The 17,957-nt window shown below is 34.9% G+C and overlaps 1 protein-coding gene across 2 annotated transcripts in view; it reads left to right on the top strand.

Moving 5' to 3' along the window:
• The window catches only part of Usp47 (ubiquitin specific peptidase 47), a 96,038-nt gene that overhangs the window by 59,730 nt on the left and 18,351 nt on the right, over nucleotides 1-17,957 (top strand). For both annotated transcript variants that reach the window (XM_013028775.1, XM_013028774.1), the window contains 8 exons: nucleotides 1,699-1,866; nucleotides 4,942-5,073; nucleotides 5,475-5,551; nucleotides 6,491-6,546; nucleotides 9,855-9,967; nucleotides 10,949-11,053; nucleotides 12,724-12,931; nucleotides 15,540-15,655. In XM_013028775.1, the coding sequence (XP_012884229.1) occupies nucleotides 1,699-1,866; nucleotides 4,942-5,073; nucleotides 5,475-5,551; nucleotides 6,491-6,546; nucleotides 9,855-9,967; nucleotides 10,949-11,053; nucleotides 12,724-12,931; nucleotides 15,540-15,655 (975 nt within the window). The remainder of the gene's footprint in view (nucleotides 1-1,698; nucleotides 1,867-4,941; nucleotides 5,074-5,474; nucleotides 5,552-6,490; nucleotides 6,547-9,854; nucleotides 9,968-10,948; nucleotides 11,054-12,723; nucleotides 12,932-15,539; nucleotides 15,656-17,957) is intronic.

Raw genomic sequence — 17,957 nt, 5'->3', positions numbered from 1 at the left:
ACCACTTGAGCCACAGTGCCACTTCCGGCTTTTTTCTTTTTGCTTATGTGGTGCTGAGGAATCGAACCCAGGGCCTCATACATGCAAGGCAAGCAAGCACTCTACCACTGAGCCACTCTCAGTCCTACTACTCTTGTTTTGGAAGCTCTCCTGATTTTATTTAAAACCACTAATGATAGTTGTTACAGAGTAAAAAGTTATTGATGTTCTCAAAAGTACCATAAAGCATTCTTTTCTGATTGGAATTCATTATAAGTTATTAAAATATCTTTTCTCAGAAGCTCAAAAATAATTCTGAATCTATCAGATTTTAGTTAATATTGATAAGCACCAAGCAGCTGTCAAAAAGAGCACATATTTTTTAATCTATATAGAAGTAGGTTCAAATCCTTGTTTTTCTCATCCTGGATAATTTTTCTGAGCCTTATTTTCCTAGTCTGTGATATAAGGATAATAATTGTCTATGGTGGTTGTAAGAAGATGACAAAGTAGATGTTCACTGTTTAACTAGCCAGACATGAACAAAGATTTCGTTTAAAATTTCTTGTTAGGAAATCTATCCAAAGTATAACAAACTTTTATTTTTTTTCATTTTTTTTTTTTTGGGGTCCAGTCGTGGGGCCTGAACTCTGGGCCTGGGTGCTGTCCCTCAGCTCTTCAGGTCAAGGCTAGCGCTCTACCACTTGAGCCACAGCGCCACTTCTGGCTTTTTGCTTATGTGATGCTGAGGAATCAAACCCAGGGCCTCATGCATGCAAGGCAAGCACTCTACCACTGAGCCACCTTCCCAGCCCTATAACAAACTTTTAAAGGAAATAAAAAGCTTTGTAGAATTTCTACTCCAAAATAATTGAGTATTCAATCTTCTGTATATGTCTCATGTATTTGTTATAAAGGAAAGTTTTCCCTGAGAAGAATGCCTGGAGGCAAAGCTTTGCAGGTTTCTTAAAGAAGTCCTAGGCCTCCTCAGGAGAAAAGGTAGTTTGAGTTGGTTAGAAGAATTTCAACGTGATTCCTTTGGATATAGAAGTCAGGAGTTGGTATTCACATTAAGGTGTTTTTGTTTTTGTTTTTTAATGAGCCAGAATTTTTTGAGGGTTGAAAGATAACTACGTGATGTAGAACCTAAAACAAAATTCTTGACAAAAAATGCTTAGTATATATTATTTGGTTAATGCAAGAACTTACTAAAACCTATTAACAATGCCTTATACACATCAAGAGCTTGTATCTTTGACAGTTCTTAACCTAATAAAACATGTGTTACATCTTTCAGGAAAGAAGGATTTCAAAGATGTAGAATTCTTCATATTTGTGTGAATGTGACTTTAACGTCATGAAGGATAGAAACATCATATTTTTGCCTCCTGTACACTATAGTAAAAAATTACTCAGAATGGATATATCTTGTTTTTCTAACACCTAATGTTGTGATGGAAACTTGGACTTTCTTGTCCTAGAAAAGAGATAATGTTCTATTATAGTTTAGGACCAGAGGAAACCCTTTACTACTGTGTAATAATAAACTATTTTGCTTAAGGTCTGACTTGAAGAAAATAAATTTACTTAAAGTGAAGTAAATAATAAGAACATGTCGAGTTATATGAAAATGTTAGAGGATGTAGGTAAAAAGTTGTGGTTAATATATTTTCCTTTGTTTTGCTTATAATTTTTAAATAATGATGTTTTATTATTAAGAAATCTCCTCAGACTGAAAGTTGCACTGATAGTGGAGCTGAAAATGAAGGTAGTTGTCATAGTGATCAGATGAGCAATGATTTCTCCAATGATGATGGTGTAGATGAAGGAATCTGCCTTGAGAGCAATAGTGGAACAGAAAAGATTTCTAAACCTGGACTTGAAAAGGTAACTTTTATAGTTTATGATTTTTGGTTTTGGTGCTGGAATTTGAATCCAAGGCCTTATTTATGCTAATCAGCAAATGTACTAGTGAACTAAGCCCCTAAACCCTTGTCATTTTTTAATTAAAAGAGAGTAATTTCTTAGCTTCTTTGAAATTAATTCTATAGTTGTTGTACTGATAAAGTTTTCTTTAAAGGAAATCTTTTTGAAAAAGATGACTTCTTAAAGATAACTTTTTCCTTGCACATGAGTATGCGAATGTGTTATAATTAAACTTTAGGAAAAAGTCCCTATAGGTGGAACCATCAATTTATGGGAGATTGAACGACAACTGTGTTATAATTGGGACAGTCTTGCACAAAAGGTGCCTAGCCTTCAGGAAACCAAAATTCTAGACTTCTGTCTTCAATGTTGCAACAAGTTTCCTGAGTCTTCTCTGAGTTTTCATATAGAAACATTGAAGTGTTTTCTTCTTATAATTTACAACTTCGTTAGGTCAAGATTTTTTGTGGATATTCTTTGTCATTTTGAGGCGGTTTATCCCTTCTTTAGATTTTTTCCAATACATAGAAAACATTATTAGGTACTGGTGACTCACACCTCTAATCCTGACACCTCTAATCCTAACTATGAACCAAGATACTCAAATCTCAGCCTCAGCCTGAGGCTGAGATTTGAGTATCTTGGTTCATAGTTAGTCCAGGCAGGAAAGTCCATGAAACTGTTATCTCCAATTAACCACCAAAAAGCCAGAAGTAGAGCTGTGACTCAAGTGGTAGAGTACCAGCCTTGATACAAGGATACAGCTCAGGGGTGCAGTCTACTCAAGGTCTGAAGCCCCAGGACAAGCACAAAACAAAAAATCAGATTGGCTATTAGGATTTGTGAAGTGCCTTTTCTTCATCAGCTGTTATGACTAATTTTTCCATTGTTATGACTGTAATTTTTCTTCGTTAGCTTGAATTGCATAGATTACCTAATACTGAACAGGCTTTTGCAAGTCTGGAATAACTCCTACTTTGTTATGTTACATAATTTTTATACATTGTTGAATTTGATTTGCTGGGTTTTTTTAGATTTTTGTTAATTGTGTTTATGAGTCCGTAGGTTTCCATTCTCATGGCTTTGGCTTTGGGTAATGGGCTCATAGAATGAATTAAGGAATGTTCCATCTTCTCTTTTTGGAGGAGATTTTGAAAAATTGGTATTATTTCTTACATATTTTCTATAAATCACCAGTAAAATTTGGATTCTAGACCAAATTCATTTACTTAATAGCATTTTTGTGGAGTCTTTTTATATACAAGATTATGTCGTCTGTCAGCAGAGATTATTTTACTTATTCTTTTCTTTGAATGCCTTTTATTTCTTCTTGTCTGATTGTTTTAACTGTAGTTTCTAGTTCTATGTAGAAGGGAAAGATGACAATTTTGCCTTCTTTCTGATCTTTTAGCTTTCAATTTTTCTGTTATGTATGATGTCAACTGTTGACTTGTGTATAAAGAAAGGTAGTTTCCTTCTTTTTTTTCTTTTTTAACTTAATTTATTTTTTTGGCCATGGGGCTTGAACTCTAGGCCTGGGCACTGCCCCTGAGCTCTTCAGCTAAAGGCGAGTGCTCTACCACTTGAGCCACAGCACCACTTCCGGTTTTCTGGTGCTGACTTAGAGATGAATCTCACAGACTTTCCTGTCAGGGCTAGCTTTGAACCATGATCCTTACATCTCAGCCTATTGGGTAACTAGGATTACAGGTGTGAGCCTCCAGCACCCAGCATTAGTTTCCTTCTGTTCCTGGTCTGTAGGGCTTTTATGTGAAAAGTGTTGCATTTTGTCAGATGCTTTTCCCCTATGATTTGAGATGATCATGTGGGCTTTATCTTTCATTTTATTAATGTGGTATATTCTGTTGATTAAATTTTGTGTATTGAATCCTCTTAGGAATAAATCCCACTTGGTCATAATATAATCCTTTTACTCCATTGTTGAATTCAGTTTCCTAGTACGTTAAGATTTTTTGGGGAGGGGGGTTGAGGGGGGGTTGGGGCCTGACCTCTGGGCCTGGGCACCGTCCCTCAGCTCTTCAGCTCAAGGCTAGCGCCCTACCACTTACTTGAGCCACAGTGCCCCTTCCAGCTTTTTCTGCTTATGTGGTGCTGAGGAATCGAACCCAGGGCCTCGTGCATGCAAGGCAAGCACTCTACCACTGAACCACCTTCCCTGCCCCATGTTAAGAATTTTTACATCAGTATTTATCAGAGATAATTGGTCACCAGTTTTTTTCTCATGTGGTTTTTTATTTTGATATAAAAGCAGTTGGCCCCATATAATTATTTTGGAAGTACTCTTTTTTTTGTCAGTGTTTCAGAAGAGTTTGAGGATTGGAATTAACTCTTAAATGTTTGCTAACATTCTCTAACAAAGCTATTTGGTCTTGAGAATTTCTTGGTTGAATGGGTTTTGATTATTCAGTCTCCTTACTTAGTGATCGTGGGTTTTTTGTTGTTGTTGTTTTTGGTTGGTTGTGGGGCTTGAACTCTGGGCTTGGGCACTGTCCCTGCATTCTTCAGCTCAAGGCCAGTGCTCTACCGCTTGAGCCACAGCGCCACTTCCTCCTTACTTAGTTATTGATCTGTTCATATTGTTAAATTTGTTCATGAATCAGTCTGTGTATGCTGCATGTTTGCATGTATGTGTAGTCTGTATGTTTGTAGAAATTCTTTGAGATTATCTAGTTTGTATAAAATTATTTACAATGATGATTAGGAGTTTTAAACATTCATTTCCCTTTGCTGTTTTGTAATGAAAATAGAATCCTAGTTAAGTCTTAAAAAGTTATTTTTTAACCTTCACTGTGCATATAAAATAACCTGTATGAAGAAATGTACACAATGAAATTTATAATAAAATTGGGGATTTTTGTAACTTTACATTTTAGATCTAAGGGAAAAGTTGGCCTGTAATAAATAGATGACAGCTATCATGTTATTCCTCTATGTCTTAATATTCAAATAAAGATTTGTGGTTTTCCTCTCTTTTGAATGACTTTTTCTTGAATGCCTTTTTCTTTTTCCTGTTAGAACTCCTTGATCTATGAGCTCTTCTCTGTTATGGTTCATTCGGGGAGTGCTGCTGGTGGTCATTATTATGCCTGCATAAAGTCATTTAATGACGAACAGTGGTATAGCTTCAATGATCAACATGTCAGCAGGGTAAGAGAATGTCTTTTAAGATTATTGCTCTGAAAAATAGGAGTAAAAACAGTTAATAGGGTTTATTTAAAATGGGAAAATCTGTCCTGATGCTTTCCAAGTCTGATATCAAATCACCCTTTGATGTTCAGTAAATTTCCTGCTTTTACTTATTGTAGTTCTTTGTTCTGTTTGTTGTTGTTGTTGTTGATGATGTTTTTAGCTTACTGGATGTTTCCAAGGCAGATTAATTGATGCTCCTCCAGGCTTCATGTTTGATTAGCCACAGTAAAACTGACTGGCCAATAAGCATCCAGAGATTATATAAATTTTGTGAATTGGTATCTGTTATGTAGAATTTAACTCTTGAGATGAAAAAAACTGATTACATATTAACATAATGGTACATAACGACTTTTTAGATAACACAAGAGGACATTAAGAAAACACATGGTGGATCATCAGGAAGCAGAGGATATTATTCCAGTGCTTTTGCAAGGTAAGTAATTCACTGATTTCTAGTGTTCCTAAGTTAGAATTAATTATGGCTTCTTTATATTTAGAGTTTTTGTTTTGTTTTGTTTTTTTATACTCGTAATGAGGTTTGAGCTCAAAGAAGGCCTCACACTCCTGCTTAATTTTTTTGCTCAAGGATGGCACTCTGCCATTTTCAGCTTTTTGTTGGTCAGTTGGAGATAACTTTCCCAGCTGGCTTTCAAACTCAGTCCTCAATTGTTATCCTCCTGAGTATATTAGGATTATAGGTATGAGCCACCCAAGCTTGGCTTCTTGTTCTTATTCCCTTTTTCTTTTCTTTTTTTTTTAAATCTTCAACATTTACTCCAGAGGTTTGCAAACCACATCCCAATATAGTTCATCTTCAGATTTTAGAAATAAAAGTTTTACTGGAAAACTGGCATATTTATTTACATATATACAACACACATACATGTACATGTATACACATACATATGTATGTGTGTATATACACACGTGTCTGTACAAATCTATATCAGCAACATTATAAGAACATAATTAAGCAATACCATCTAGCTTATAGAGCCAGAAAGATTCTCATATATGTGTACAAATGTATATCAACAACATTATAACAACATAATTGAGCAATACAAACCATCTAGCTTATAGAGCCAAATTCTTTTTCTCTGGCCTTTTCTAGAAAGGGTCAAACTGTCTGATTTAACCATTGTTTGCATTGTGGTACACAGCTGTAAAGGAAATTTTGCTTTTACCGAGGATAGATATGAAATATTTTAATGAATTTGCATTTACTTTCTTACTGGTATGTTGTAAATTTCAGTGTGTCAGTGAACCATAGCAGAACTTTCTGATTTAAAGAAAAAAATCCTACAATTTTAATGAAATATTTCATGCTTGGAAATGAAACCTTTACAATCTACTTTTATATTTCTACTAGCTCTACGAATGCGTATATGCTGATATACAGACTGAAGGATCCAACACGAAATGCAAGTATGTTAACCTACCGTTATGTGATTAAGCTGTATTATAAATTAATTTCTTATAAGTCTAGATAATCACTTTTAAGTGATAGAACAATTAATACTTTTTTATGCCTGGAAGAATTAATATTTTAAAGACTTAGGAAATAATATTGTTTCAAAAAAAAAGGGCTGAAAAAGTTGCTCATTTAATCCATTCCTGTGTAACAATTGTAACTTACCAGCTACATGTCCTGTCCTGTAGCAAGTTATTTAACCTTTCTAAGTCTTTCTAAATCTGCAAAATAGAAATAATAGTAGTATTGGATAGAGTTGTAAATAAACAATGAAATAATATTTTAGATATTTTTATATTGTATCTGGTATTTTGGAAATCTCAGATCTAGTGATTACTTTTTTTCAGTTTGAAGCTTTCAGAGATGCTATCTGAATTTGTTGAGCCCAATATATGGTACTCTAGATAGCCTGCACACTATTGAAACATTTTAAGAACTAAAGTGGTTTTTTTTTTGTTTTTGTTGGTTGTGGGGCTTGAACTGGGCCTGAGTGCTGTCCCTGAGCTCTTTAGCGAGGTGAGCGCTTTACCACTTGAGCCACAGCGCTACTTCCAGTTTTCTGGTGGTTAATTAGAGATAAGAGTCTCAGGGGGGCTGGGAAGGTGGCTCAGTGGTAGAACGTAGAGCCCTTGCCTTGCATGCCTGAGGCCCTGGGTTCGATTCCTCAGCACCACATAAGCAAAAAGAAAAAAGCCAGAAGTGGCACTGTGGCTCAAGTGGTAGAGCACTAGACTTGAGCTGAAGAGCTGAGGGACAGTGCCCAGGCCCAGAGTTCAGGCCCCAGGACTGGACCCCCCCCCCCTCCCAAAAAAAAAATCTCACAGACTTTCCTGCCCAGGCTGGCTTTGAACCATGATCCTCAGGGCTCAACCTCCTGAGTAACTAGGATTACAGGCATGAGCCACCATCGCCTAGCTAAGTTTCTTATTTGATTCAAAACCAAATGAGTTTTTACAGATCTACTATACATCCTTCATTAAATTTTAATTTTGTTAAGAATTCCAGAAATAATCTTGATTATAAAACATACCTATTTGTCCTTTTAATGTTTTTGTCATTATTAATTTTTTGTAATTATAGTTTTTTTCTTGCTAACTGATTATGTACTATTACAGATAGGTTAGGACATGTATGTTTATGCACATGCAGATATGTATGCGATATGTTTGCTTATAGCTCATTTTTGTAATTGAAAAATTCATTTTTATCATTCATTTCAGTACATTTATTTTGCATAAAAACTATCATTCTCTTGGCAATTATATTCTAACCATTATAATGTTTTTATTCACATTCTTGTGAACACAGAGAGTCAGTTAATGCAAGGCTTTTAACCAAATATGTTGTCTTTTAACCAAAATATGTCACTACTATTTGTCATGGGATAACTGTTTAGTGATTACAGACTTTTCTGAAAAAAATAAAATTAAAAATTATAACAAAGCATTTCAGAACAGATATAAGAACAGAACTAATGAATCATAAAGAGTAACGTGGGCAGGGAATGTTGCTTAGTGGTAAAGTGCTTGTCTAGCATGCATAAGGTCCTAGGTTTGATTCCTTGGTACCACATAAAATTAATAAAAGGAAAAATAACCATTAAATATAAATAAAGAGTAACTTGTCCCTGATCATAGCTATTTAGGGGCAGAACCAGAATTGTAATCAATGTACTCTCTATCCAGCCAACCTTTCAGTAGTTCAGTAATTCATTCTCTCCTTTATTTACTTACCCAGTTCTACTGTTATGATGAAGCACCAGAGGGCACTCTGATATGATAGGGAATCTTTTTTAATTAGAACTCATTTCTAGAAACAGATAAGATTCATTGGAGTCTGATTATTCTCTTTTTTTAATGCCAGATAATCATTAGTTTTGGTAAACAGTATTGTAATCTCATATTACCTTTTTACCTGTGAATTTATAATCATTAAAGAAAACTTTCGCAAGTAGCACTGTGGCTCAAATGGTAGAGTGATAGCCTTGAGCTGAAGAGCTGAGGGATAGCACTCAGGCCCAAAGTTCAAACCCCACAATAGACAAAAAAAGAAAAAAGAAAACTTTCTTGTGTAGATCTTGGTAACAATTTTTATAGATTAAAGCCAGATTTTTTTTTTTTGTCAGTCATGCGGCTTGATCTCTGGGCCTGGGTGCTGTCCCTCAGCTCCTCAGCTCAAGGCTACCACTTTGAGCCACAGCGCCACTTGTGGCTTTTTCTGTTTATGTGGTACTGAGGAACTGACAGGGCCTCATGCATGCGAGGCAAGCACAATACCACTGAGCCACCTTCCCAGACCAAAAGCCAAATCTTATTTTAAAAAGTTCAGGCCCACAACCGACAAAAAAAAAAGTTTCCCATAACTTTTTGTTTAAAAGCAGACTCAGAAATGTTAATCACCTTTTATGCTAATTAGTCTATATATGGGAAGAATATAACAGATAAAAGTTGTCAGGTTTTTAAATTTTTTTTATTATTATTATTTTTTATTTTTACCAGTCCTGAGGCTTGAACTCTGGGCTTGGGCACTGTCCCTGAGCTCCTTTTACTCACTTGAACCACAATGCCACTTCTGGTTTTTTCTGTGATTTAATTGGAGGTAGTCTCATACTTTCCTGCCTGGACTGGCTTCCCACTGTGATCCTCAGATCTCAGCCTTTTGAATAGCTAGGATTTACAGGTATGAGCCTGTGGCATCCAGCTAAGTTGTCCCTTCTTTCATTAGAATAGGCAACTAAAGAATTACTTTTAGAGAAAAAAAAAGGGGGGGAATTAACACTATCTGAGAATGGTAACAAATAAGTAGTATGACATTTGTAATAGTGGCAGCAGCATCGGTAACATTTATTAATTTTTATTGTATTCCAGACAATAACTGTGTTAACTGTTAATTTGCTCAAGAAACTTAAGTCTCAAAAAGTAAACTTGCCTAAGGTCACAGTAAAGTTCATTATTGATGGCACAACTTGAAATTTTAAAAATGGCTTTAATTTTTTAGTTCATAGGAGCTTTTTATTCTAATTTATCTTGAGCTCTCTTGAAGTCAGAAACCAATTTGGATAAATATATGGCTTTCTAAAATATGAGTACTTAACTGTAGTTTCATTATCAATACTTCTTATCCATGGCCTGGAAGAAGCTTGTGTTCCAAGTTGAGAGAAAAATATAATTGACACACATTTCTATTAAAGCATGTAGAACTTGAAAAATAAAGGGAGCTCAAATTGAGTGACACTGTCTGATTCTATTTTCGTTATACATAGAATTTCTGGAAGTGGATGAATATCCAGAACATATAAAGAATTTGGTGCAGAGAGAGAGAGAATTGGAAGAACAAGAAAAGAGGCAACGGGAAATTGAGCGTAATACTTGCAAGGTTAGATTCTGTAATGTTAGTTTTGTTTGAAAACTGTTATAAGTTTGCTTAGTTGCAGTTCTTGTTTCTACTTTGTTGTTGTTATTGGTGGTGGTTGTGAGGCTTGATCTCTGGGTCTGGATGCTGTCCCTCAGCCCTTCATCTCAAGGCTAGCACTCTACCACTTGAGCCACAGCACCACTTTCAGTTTTCTTAGTGATTTATTGGATGGATAGAAGAATTTCATGGACTTTCCTGCCTGGCTGGCCTTGAACCGCGATCCTCATCTCTCAGCCTCCTGAGTAGGATTACAGGCGTGAGCTACTACCTGGCCTTGTTTCTACTTTATTGGAGTATTTCTACAGGCAATTATGCCATGATAATCATTAGATAGTGTGATTATGCTATAAAAAGGCAAATTTTCATCAGATTTTATATAAAAACCCAGGGACATATACTTGGTAGTACTCATTGCTGGTGGGGTTTTCATAGAGTCAGCCTTCTCATATCATAATAAAACTGAATTTTTTGGGAAAAAAACTTTTTGAATAAAAGTTGATAAAGTATGAGTCCTAAGCAAATTCATATTATTTTATATAATCTCTCATAGAAATTACCTAATGGAATAATCACAGATAATATAAAACCTTGATATTTTCCAAACTAGAGAAATACTAGAAACAATCCAAATATGTATTATTAGGGGACTGATTATATAAATTATGGTATGTACTTGAAAAACAGTATAAAGTTATTGGCATTTTTAATCTTCTTTAGGATATGAGGACTTAGACATGTCAATTATTGATATGTACAAAAGAGAAACATTGTATTCATATACTGCTTTCTAGAATGGTAATTTCTTTGTACAAATACTTAAAGATATTATAAAAATGTATTTTTAAAAAAATCACATTATTTTGATGGGAAAAATGCTGTCTAGAAGAATTAAGCCTTGACTCTTGACCTGCTAATTTAATGGTACTATCTTACATTTTCTAGATAAAATTATTCTGTTTGCATCCCGTGAAGCAAGTAATGATGGAAAATAAATTGGAGGTTCACAAGGATAAAACATTAAAGGAAGCAGTAGAAATCGCTTATAAGGTATGTTTAAATGCACTGTTATCCTTTCACTGTTAACAGTTTATTTATAATAATCACCCAAGTTTTATTGTAGTTAATGTAACACTTGGAATAATTTAATAGTCCTATTTATTCGTATCTCTCTTACTGCCCTTTGGGACATACTTAGTTAATTTTAAGAATATCCTCTTTCTAAAAATCAGTTAAACTTTTTTTTTTTTTTTTGGTTGGTCGTGGGGCTTGAACTCTGGGCCTCGGCACTATCCCTCAACTCCTCAGCTCAAGGCGAGCATTCTACCATTTGAGCCACAGCGCCACTTCCAGTTTTCGAGTGGTTTATTGGAGATAAGAGTCTCATAGACTTTCCTGCCAGGCTGGCTTTGATCCGTGATCCTCAGATCTCAGCCTCCTGAGTAGCTAGGATTATAGTTGTGAGCCACTGACCCGGCTCCAGTTAAACTTTTTAGATACCAGAATTAGTATTATAAAAAAAAATGTGTTTTTTCCATTTATTTGGTAGATATCTACGTACTATATAAAGCATTAGGGATAGAAGAAAGAAGACATGATTATTGCCCATGGAGTTTATACTCCCTTGGAAAAAACAAAAAAGTATACATTACAATTTGCGATTTTTTTTAAATTGTTTAGATTCTATAAAGCTCAGTAGTATACTGAGATAATTTATTCTGAGAATACCCATGATAAGAAGGCAGCTAATGAAAAAGTCCACAATCCTCAGATCTCAGGCTCCTTAATAGCTAGGATTATATATGTGAGCCACTGGTTCCCAGCTAAGACAAACACTCTTACTAGATCATGTTAAGTATCATTGATAAATTAATTTGACAAGTTTTTCTCTTTTTCACATAAGTATTAGCACAATTTGATTAAAACTAAATTGTCATTACCTAGAGAAAAATGTATGTTATATCATTTTGTATATGATTTATATATATATATATATATGTTATTACAGAGTTGAAAATAGACATAAAGCTATCTGATACTGTTTGACGATGTTTACCAGCACAACTTACACCAAAGTTACATTAAAAAAGAGCTATGTGGTTATTAAGAATGCTAATTTTGGTACTTGTTTCTGCAGCATATATACTAATATGAGAAGGAAGATTAACATGGTCCCTGAACAAGGATGCTGTGCAAATTTGTGAAATATTCCATATTTTTAAAGAATTGCCTGGTTTTTCTAGATAATTTTTTGTGTGTGCTGGTACTAACATTTGAATTCAGAGCTTTGCACTGCCCTTGGCCTTTCCACTTAAGGCTGGTACTCTATCATTTGAACCACACCTCCACTTCTGGCTTTTTGCTAGTTAACTAGAGATGAAACATAGAGACTCAAATTTTTCTTCCCAGGCTAGCTTTCAAACTTAATCCTCAAATCTCAGCCTTTGGAGTAGTTAGAATCACAGGTGTAAGCCACCAAAGCCCAGTACCAGTATGGTACCAAAGCTCAGTACCAGTATTCAAATGGCTCAAACACACATGTGTGTTAATGCATAATTTGTATGATTTAAAGGATAATAGATATTTGTTTTAATAACTGATACCTTTGATATAAAACATATAGCTTGTTTTTTAGGACCTATTGGTAGATTTATTACATGTCACACTAAAATACTGTATATGTTTGTTTTTCTCTTGCTGGTGGGATTGTTTTCTTATAGATGATGGATTTAGAAGAGGTAATACCTTTGGATTGTTGTCGCCTTGTTAAATATGATGAGTTCCATGATTATCTAGAACGCTCATATGAAGGAGAAGAAGATACCCCAATGGGACTTCTCCTAGGTGGAGTCAAGTCAACATATATGTTTGATCTTCTGTTAGAGACAAGAAAGCCTGATCAAGTTTTTCAGTCTTACAAACCTGGAGGTAAGCAGTTTTATACTATTTTGTGTTATAATAGACTTAAAATTTTAATAAGAAAAGTCTTGTTAATAGAAACATAATTCAAGTTTTGTATGTTCTTAAAATGTGTATCATTCTGACATATTAGGAGATAACAATAACTTGGAATTAGGTCTATTATTTTCAAAGAGCTGTACACAATAACAACTAGTTATTTGCTAGAATATCTTTTCTAGCTCATAGTCTTTAGGTTGATATTTCTTCATTCAGTACTGAATAATCCTGTAAATACCTGGAGTTATCTGTTGATGGGAGGATCTTCTATATCCTATATCCTATATATCTATATATATAGGGAATATCATTGTCAGTGTTTTAAATTTCTCAGTCCACCACTTCTGTCGTCCCAGGAGCTTTGTCAGTGTGCCATTGACTCAGTGTATTTGAAACTTTTATTTAAAATTGACTTAGAAAGCAAAGTGCCAGTTTCTTAGTTTCCCAAGAATAATCCCTAGAGACAGTTATATCCATATATATTCTCATATCCAGAGTTTTCTACTAATCACTATGTGTAATTAATAGAGGGCAAATCCAAATACTTAAATAATTTTACAAAATTTTTCTCTTGTACATTGACTTTAAGTCCCTTGCATCAGTGATAAATCAGAATTCAGTTATCTACTTTTGTTTCCTTATTTTATGAACATTCTTCTTTTTAAATATTAAATATATTCTTCCAAGAAGCTGGCCTACATTTTGCATGGGAAAATTTATTTACGAAAACCTATAGTGTTTGTTTTAGTCAGACCATGGTTTGTTTTGTTTGTTTTGTTGTTGTTTTTGTGCCCATCCTGGGCCTTGAACACAGTCCCTGTGCTTTCTTGCTCAAGGTCAGTGCTCTACCACCTGAGCCACAGTTCCACTTGGGGCTGTTTTGCCGATTAAGTGAAAATGAGTCTTAAAGACTTTATTGCCTGGGTTGGCTTCGAACCATGTTCCTCAGATCTTAGCCTCTGAATAGCTAGGATTAAAGAAAGGCATGAGTCACCTGCATATGGCAGACCCTGCTCTTTTCATTAGAGTCTCTTTGAAGGACAGATAGAAATGACTGACTGACTGACTGAATAAATAAATAAAATACATATATAAAAAAGCACAAAAATCTACAGTAAAGCCATTGAAAAACTTCTAAATGTGGCTATGAGTTGTAAGACCTAATTTCATTAAGTATCAAGATCTTAAAATATTGTCAGTTAGGTTTGTAACACAAGAGGAAAACTGAGGATTGACACAATGAATACAAGAGGATGAAACAAAATTACAGTACTTGAAGATCATTTGATCATTCCTTTTTTAAAGAGCAAAGTTGTCTAATAAATATAATCTCTTAAAACAACAACAGCAGCAAACTGAAGAGCCGACATAGCATATACTGAATACCATGACTAGATGTATTCACTCTTCCATTTCTGTGCCTTCCTCCTTTTCCTGGTCCCCCAAAAAGCAGGGTTGAGGGGAGAGAAAGGGAGGCAAGCCCAAACAACAATACCATACCACCACCACCAAAAAAACCCCATGTTTCTATTTCTTGGAGCTCTAGACTTTTTAAAGATAGGAATCAATAAACTTACTATTGATAACCAAAAAAAAAAAACCAAGATGAGAAGGTAAGATTAAATTGTAATGTGAAGTATTCAAGTTTAAAAAACAAAACCATGAGAGGTTGGGGACATGGCGTAAGTGGTTGAGCACCAGCCAGTGAGTGAAAGCAGTAGATACCAAGTTCAAGTCCTGGTCAGAGCTGGGAGTGGGGGGAGGACATAAACCGTATTAGTATTTTTAAAAAAACCAAAACACCGAGTATTAGTTGAAGTAAAGAAACCTTATTATGTGCAAAATCCTAAATGATTTGGTGAGTGTTGTTTAAAAGCAATTTGGATTATATATATCATCTAGTACTTGTTTAATGTTTATTTAGTGTAGTGACTTTGGTCTGTATTTGTTTCTTTCATTTTTTATGTTATACTTGATCCTAGCCAAAAAGCCACTAAGCTTTTGACTTGTATTTTTAATATGCTTCATAAATTTGAAAGTATTACATTTTAGAAAGAGACAAAATATTGTATTTTTTTATAATCTGTATTGCATAGGTCAAAAGTAATGCTTAATGGAAGTTACTATTTGCTTTTTTTTTTTTTTTTGAGGCTATGGGGCCTGAACTCTGGGCCTGGGTGTTGTCCCTCAGCTCTTCAGCTCAAGGCTAGTGGTCTACCACTTGTGCCACAGCACCACTTCTGGCTTTTCCTGCTCTTATGGTGCTAAGAAATCAAACCTAGGGCCTCATGCATACAAGGCAAACACTCTACCACTAAGCCACCTTCCCGTCTCGTTATTTGTATTTTATTTTTTAAGATCTGGGAGAACTTTTTATTCATTTTCATGTTTATGTTTGTGTTGTGATAAGTTATAGCATAGTTCATAATATGTTAATATATATAATACACACCTATTGTATTGAAAAATTAGAAAGTAATGTCTTTGGCATCTTAAAAATATGAAAACTGTAAAGCTCACATGTAATGCATTTCAAAAATAACCTCCAATTATCTTTTTATGTCTTCTAATGTGATAGAAGTGATGGTGAAAGTTCATGCTGTTGATCTGAAGGCAGAGACTGTAGATGCTCCTATAACTGTTCGGGCTTACTTAAATCAGACAGTTTCTGAGTTCAAACAACTGATTTCAAAGGTAAGTTTGATTGTCTGCTATTATGCGGTACTATAGGGTGGTTTTAAGTAAGATGTTGGCTCTAAGAAGGCAGTAATTAAGATAAAACCATAGTAGAATAGGACACTTAAGTAGAAGAAACAGGTTGAGCAAAACATGGAGGGGACAGTGTGTGAGGGCAGTGCACAGGACATTGAGTTAGCCTTAGCTGGATCACACCTGGAGGTATAAATTGTTTATTTCATATAGTTCTTTAAACACTAAACACAAAAATTGAATTCTTTTTTTTCTTTTGGTGCAGGCGTAAGAAATAAATTTTTTAAATGTTTTCTTGTGTTATGCTTATTTCTTTTCATATACTTTTTTTGTTGTTGTTGGTCCTGGAGCTTGAACTTGGGGCCTAGGCACTGTCTCTGAGCTTTTGTTTAAGACTAACACTTTACCACTTTGAGCCACTGCACCCCTTCCACACAGTAGATTTTTGTTTTTTTCTCGAGTTCCATAGTGGTATGATCAGATGTGTGTTACAGTATAGTAAGTACAGTGATCCTAGACTGGCATTGCAGAAGCATTGAGAAGGAGTCGGGAGTAGAGAAGAGGAAGCTGCCAAAATAATTCAAGTACATGGTTAGAAATGAGATATGGAATAAACTGTGAGAGTGCCTTTATAACCGGGCTCTGCAGGACATGTAACTGGCAAATGTAACAGAAACACAGATAAACCTGAGAGTTTTCAAATGTGGATAATAGAAAGCTAGCAAGATATTAAAAGCAATAAAGGAATGAATAGGGAAGCAGATTTGACCCAGAAGTTAATGAGTTAAATATTGGCCATATTATGAATGTTAGTGATAAAGATCATAGACCCCGTTCAAATTTTTCAGCAAGAAAACATTAAAGAACAAATTAACAAATGAACTGGCCCATTTCAGACATATGATCTGTACAACTTGTGGGTAGGGATGGGAGGGAAAAACTGGTAGAGAGCGAGGGACAGGGTGGTGACATTGTCCCAAAAGTAATGTACTTTTTATCTGACTTATGTAACTAATCCTTCTGTATATAACCTTTATAATAACAATAAGAATTATTCCATATATTTCCAGGATCCTACATACATTCTATAGAACATTAAATGTACAAGCATAGGCAAAAATTTTCAAGATTCCCTCCCCCACAGTATAACCCATACTTTTACTGTTTTTGATGTTGGTATAATTTGTGGAGGGGAAGGGAAAAAAACAAATCATTTAACTAGGGATACAGGTGGACCCATTGCAACAATGAGATGTACAAGTCATTATGTCGAAAAACGAACTTAACAATTTTGGTGGGGGAAGGGGAGGAGGATCGAGTTGGGGGAGGGGAGGAGTATGGGAAGGGATGGAAAGGGGAAACAACGAGGAGGCAACAATGCTTGATAAGAAATGTACTCGTAATCTTGCCCATGTAATTGTAACTCCTCTGTACGGTATTCTCACAATAAAAAATTTTTTTTCAAGATTCCTAAACTCCTTGGTTTAGTGGAAATGATTCAGTTATTGCACATCAAGAATTTGAGTCCAGTTTTCAGCCATTTATCCTTTAAATGCTATTTGTGGAAAGCATTTCTGAAGTATGAAAAAGTTGGCAGTTATTAGTATGTTTAAAAAATTAAAACAACAATGGTATGATGGCACACACCTGTTATCACAGAATTGTGGCCAACCCTGGCAGAGTTAACATACTAAAGACAAAAGGACTGGGGGCATGGCTCAAGTGTTAGTGCTAGATTAGCAAGCTTGAGATCCTGAGCTCAATCCCCAATAACTACCAAGTTTGTAACGCTTTGCTATCTAGGAAACAGAATGATGAGGTCATATTTTATGATAGGTTTTCATATAACTTATTATTGTATCATTACTAGTTATTGTCCTATTACTAGTTACTGTCCTATACATTTAAAAAAAATGTGAATGCCCAAAATAAAATGCTTTTAGTTCAGAGCAAAGTAAAAGTATTGGGATAGGAAATGGGAAAATAATGAATCACCTCTTTGGTGAAGTTAATAATCCTGAAGAAAAATATGTTTAGAGAATCAGTGTAGTCATCAAACAGGGTATCAGCAAATACAGCATTTTAAACTAGTTACTAGGATGTCTTAAGAATTCTTATTCATATCTAATGTCATTACTTGTATAGAAAACAGTTATGCTTTTTAAAAATATAAATTAGTAAGAGGGGCAGTGCAGAAATGCAGCAGTGATACAACACTGTTGAAAATGATCTGTACAACTTGTGGGTAGGAAAGGGAGGGAAAAATGGGAGAGAGCGAGGGTCAGGG

This window comes from Dipodomys ordii, unplaced genomic scaffold (genome assembly GCF_000151885.1).
Source record: "Dipodomys ordii isolate 6190 unplaced genomic scaffold, Dord_2.0 Scaffold113, whole genome shotgun sequence".
NCBI classification, from domain to species: Eukaryota; Metazoa; Chordata; class Mammalia; order Rodentia; family Heteromyidae; genus Dipodomys; species Dipodomys ordii.
This window is presented reverse-complemented; position numbering and strand designations above follow the sequence as displayed.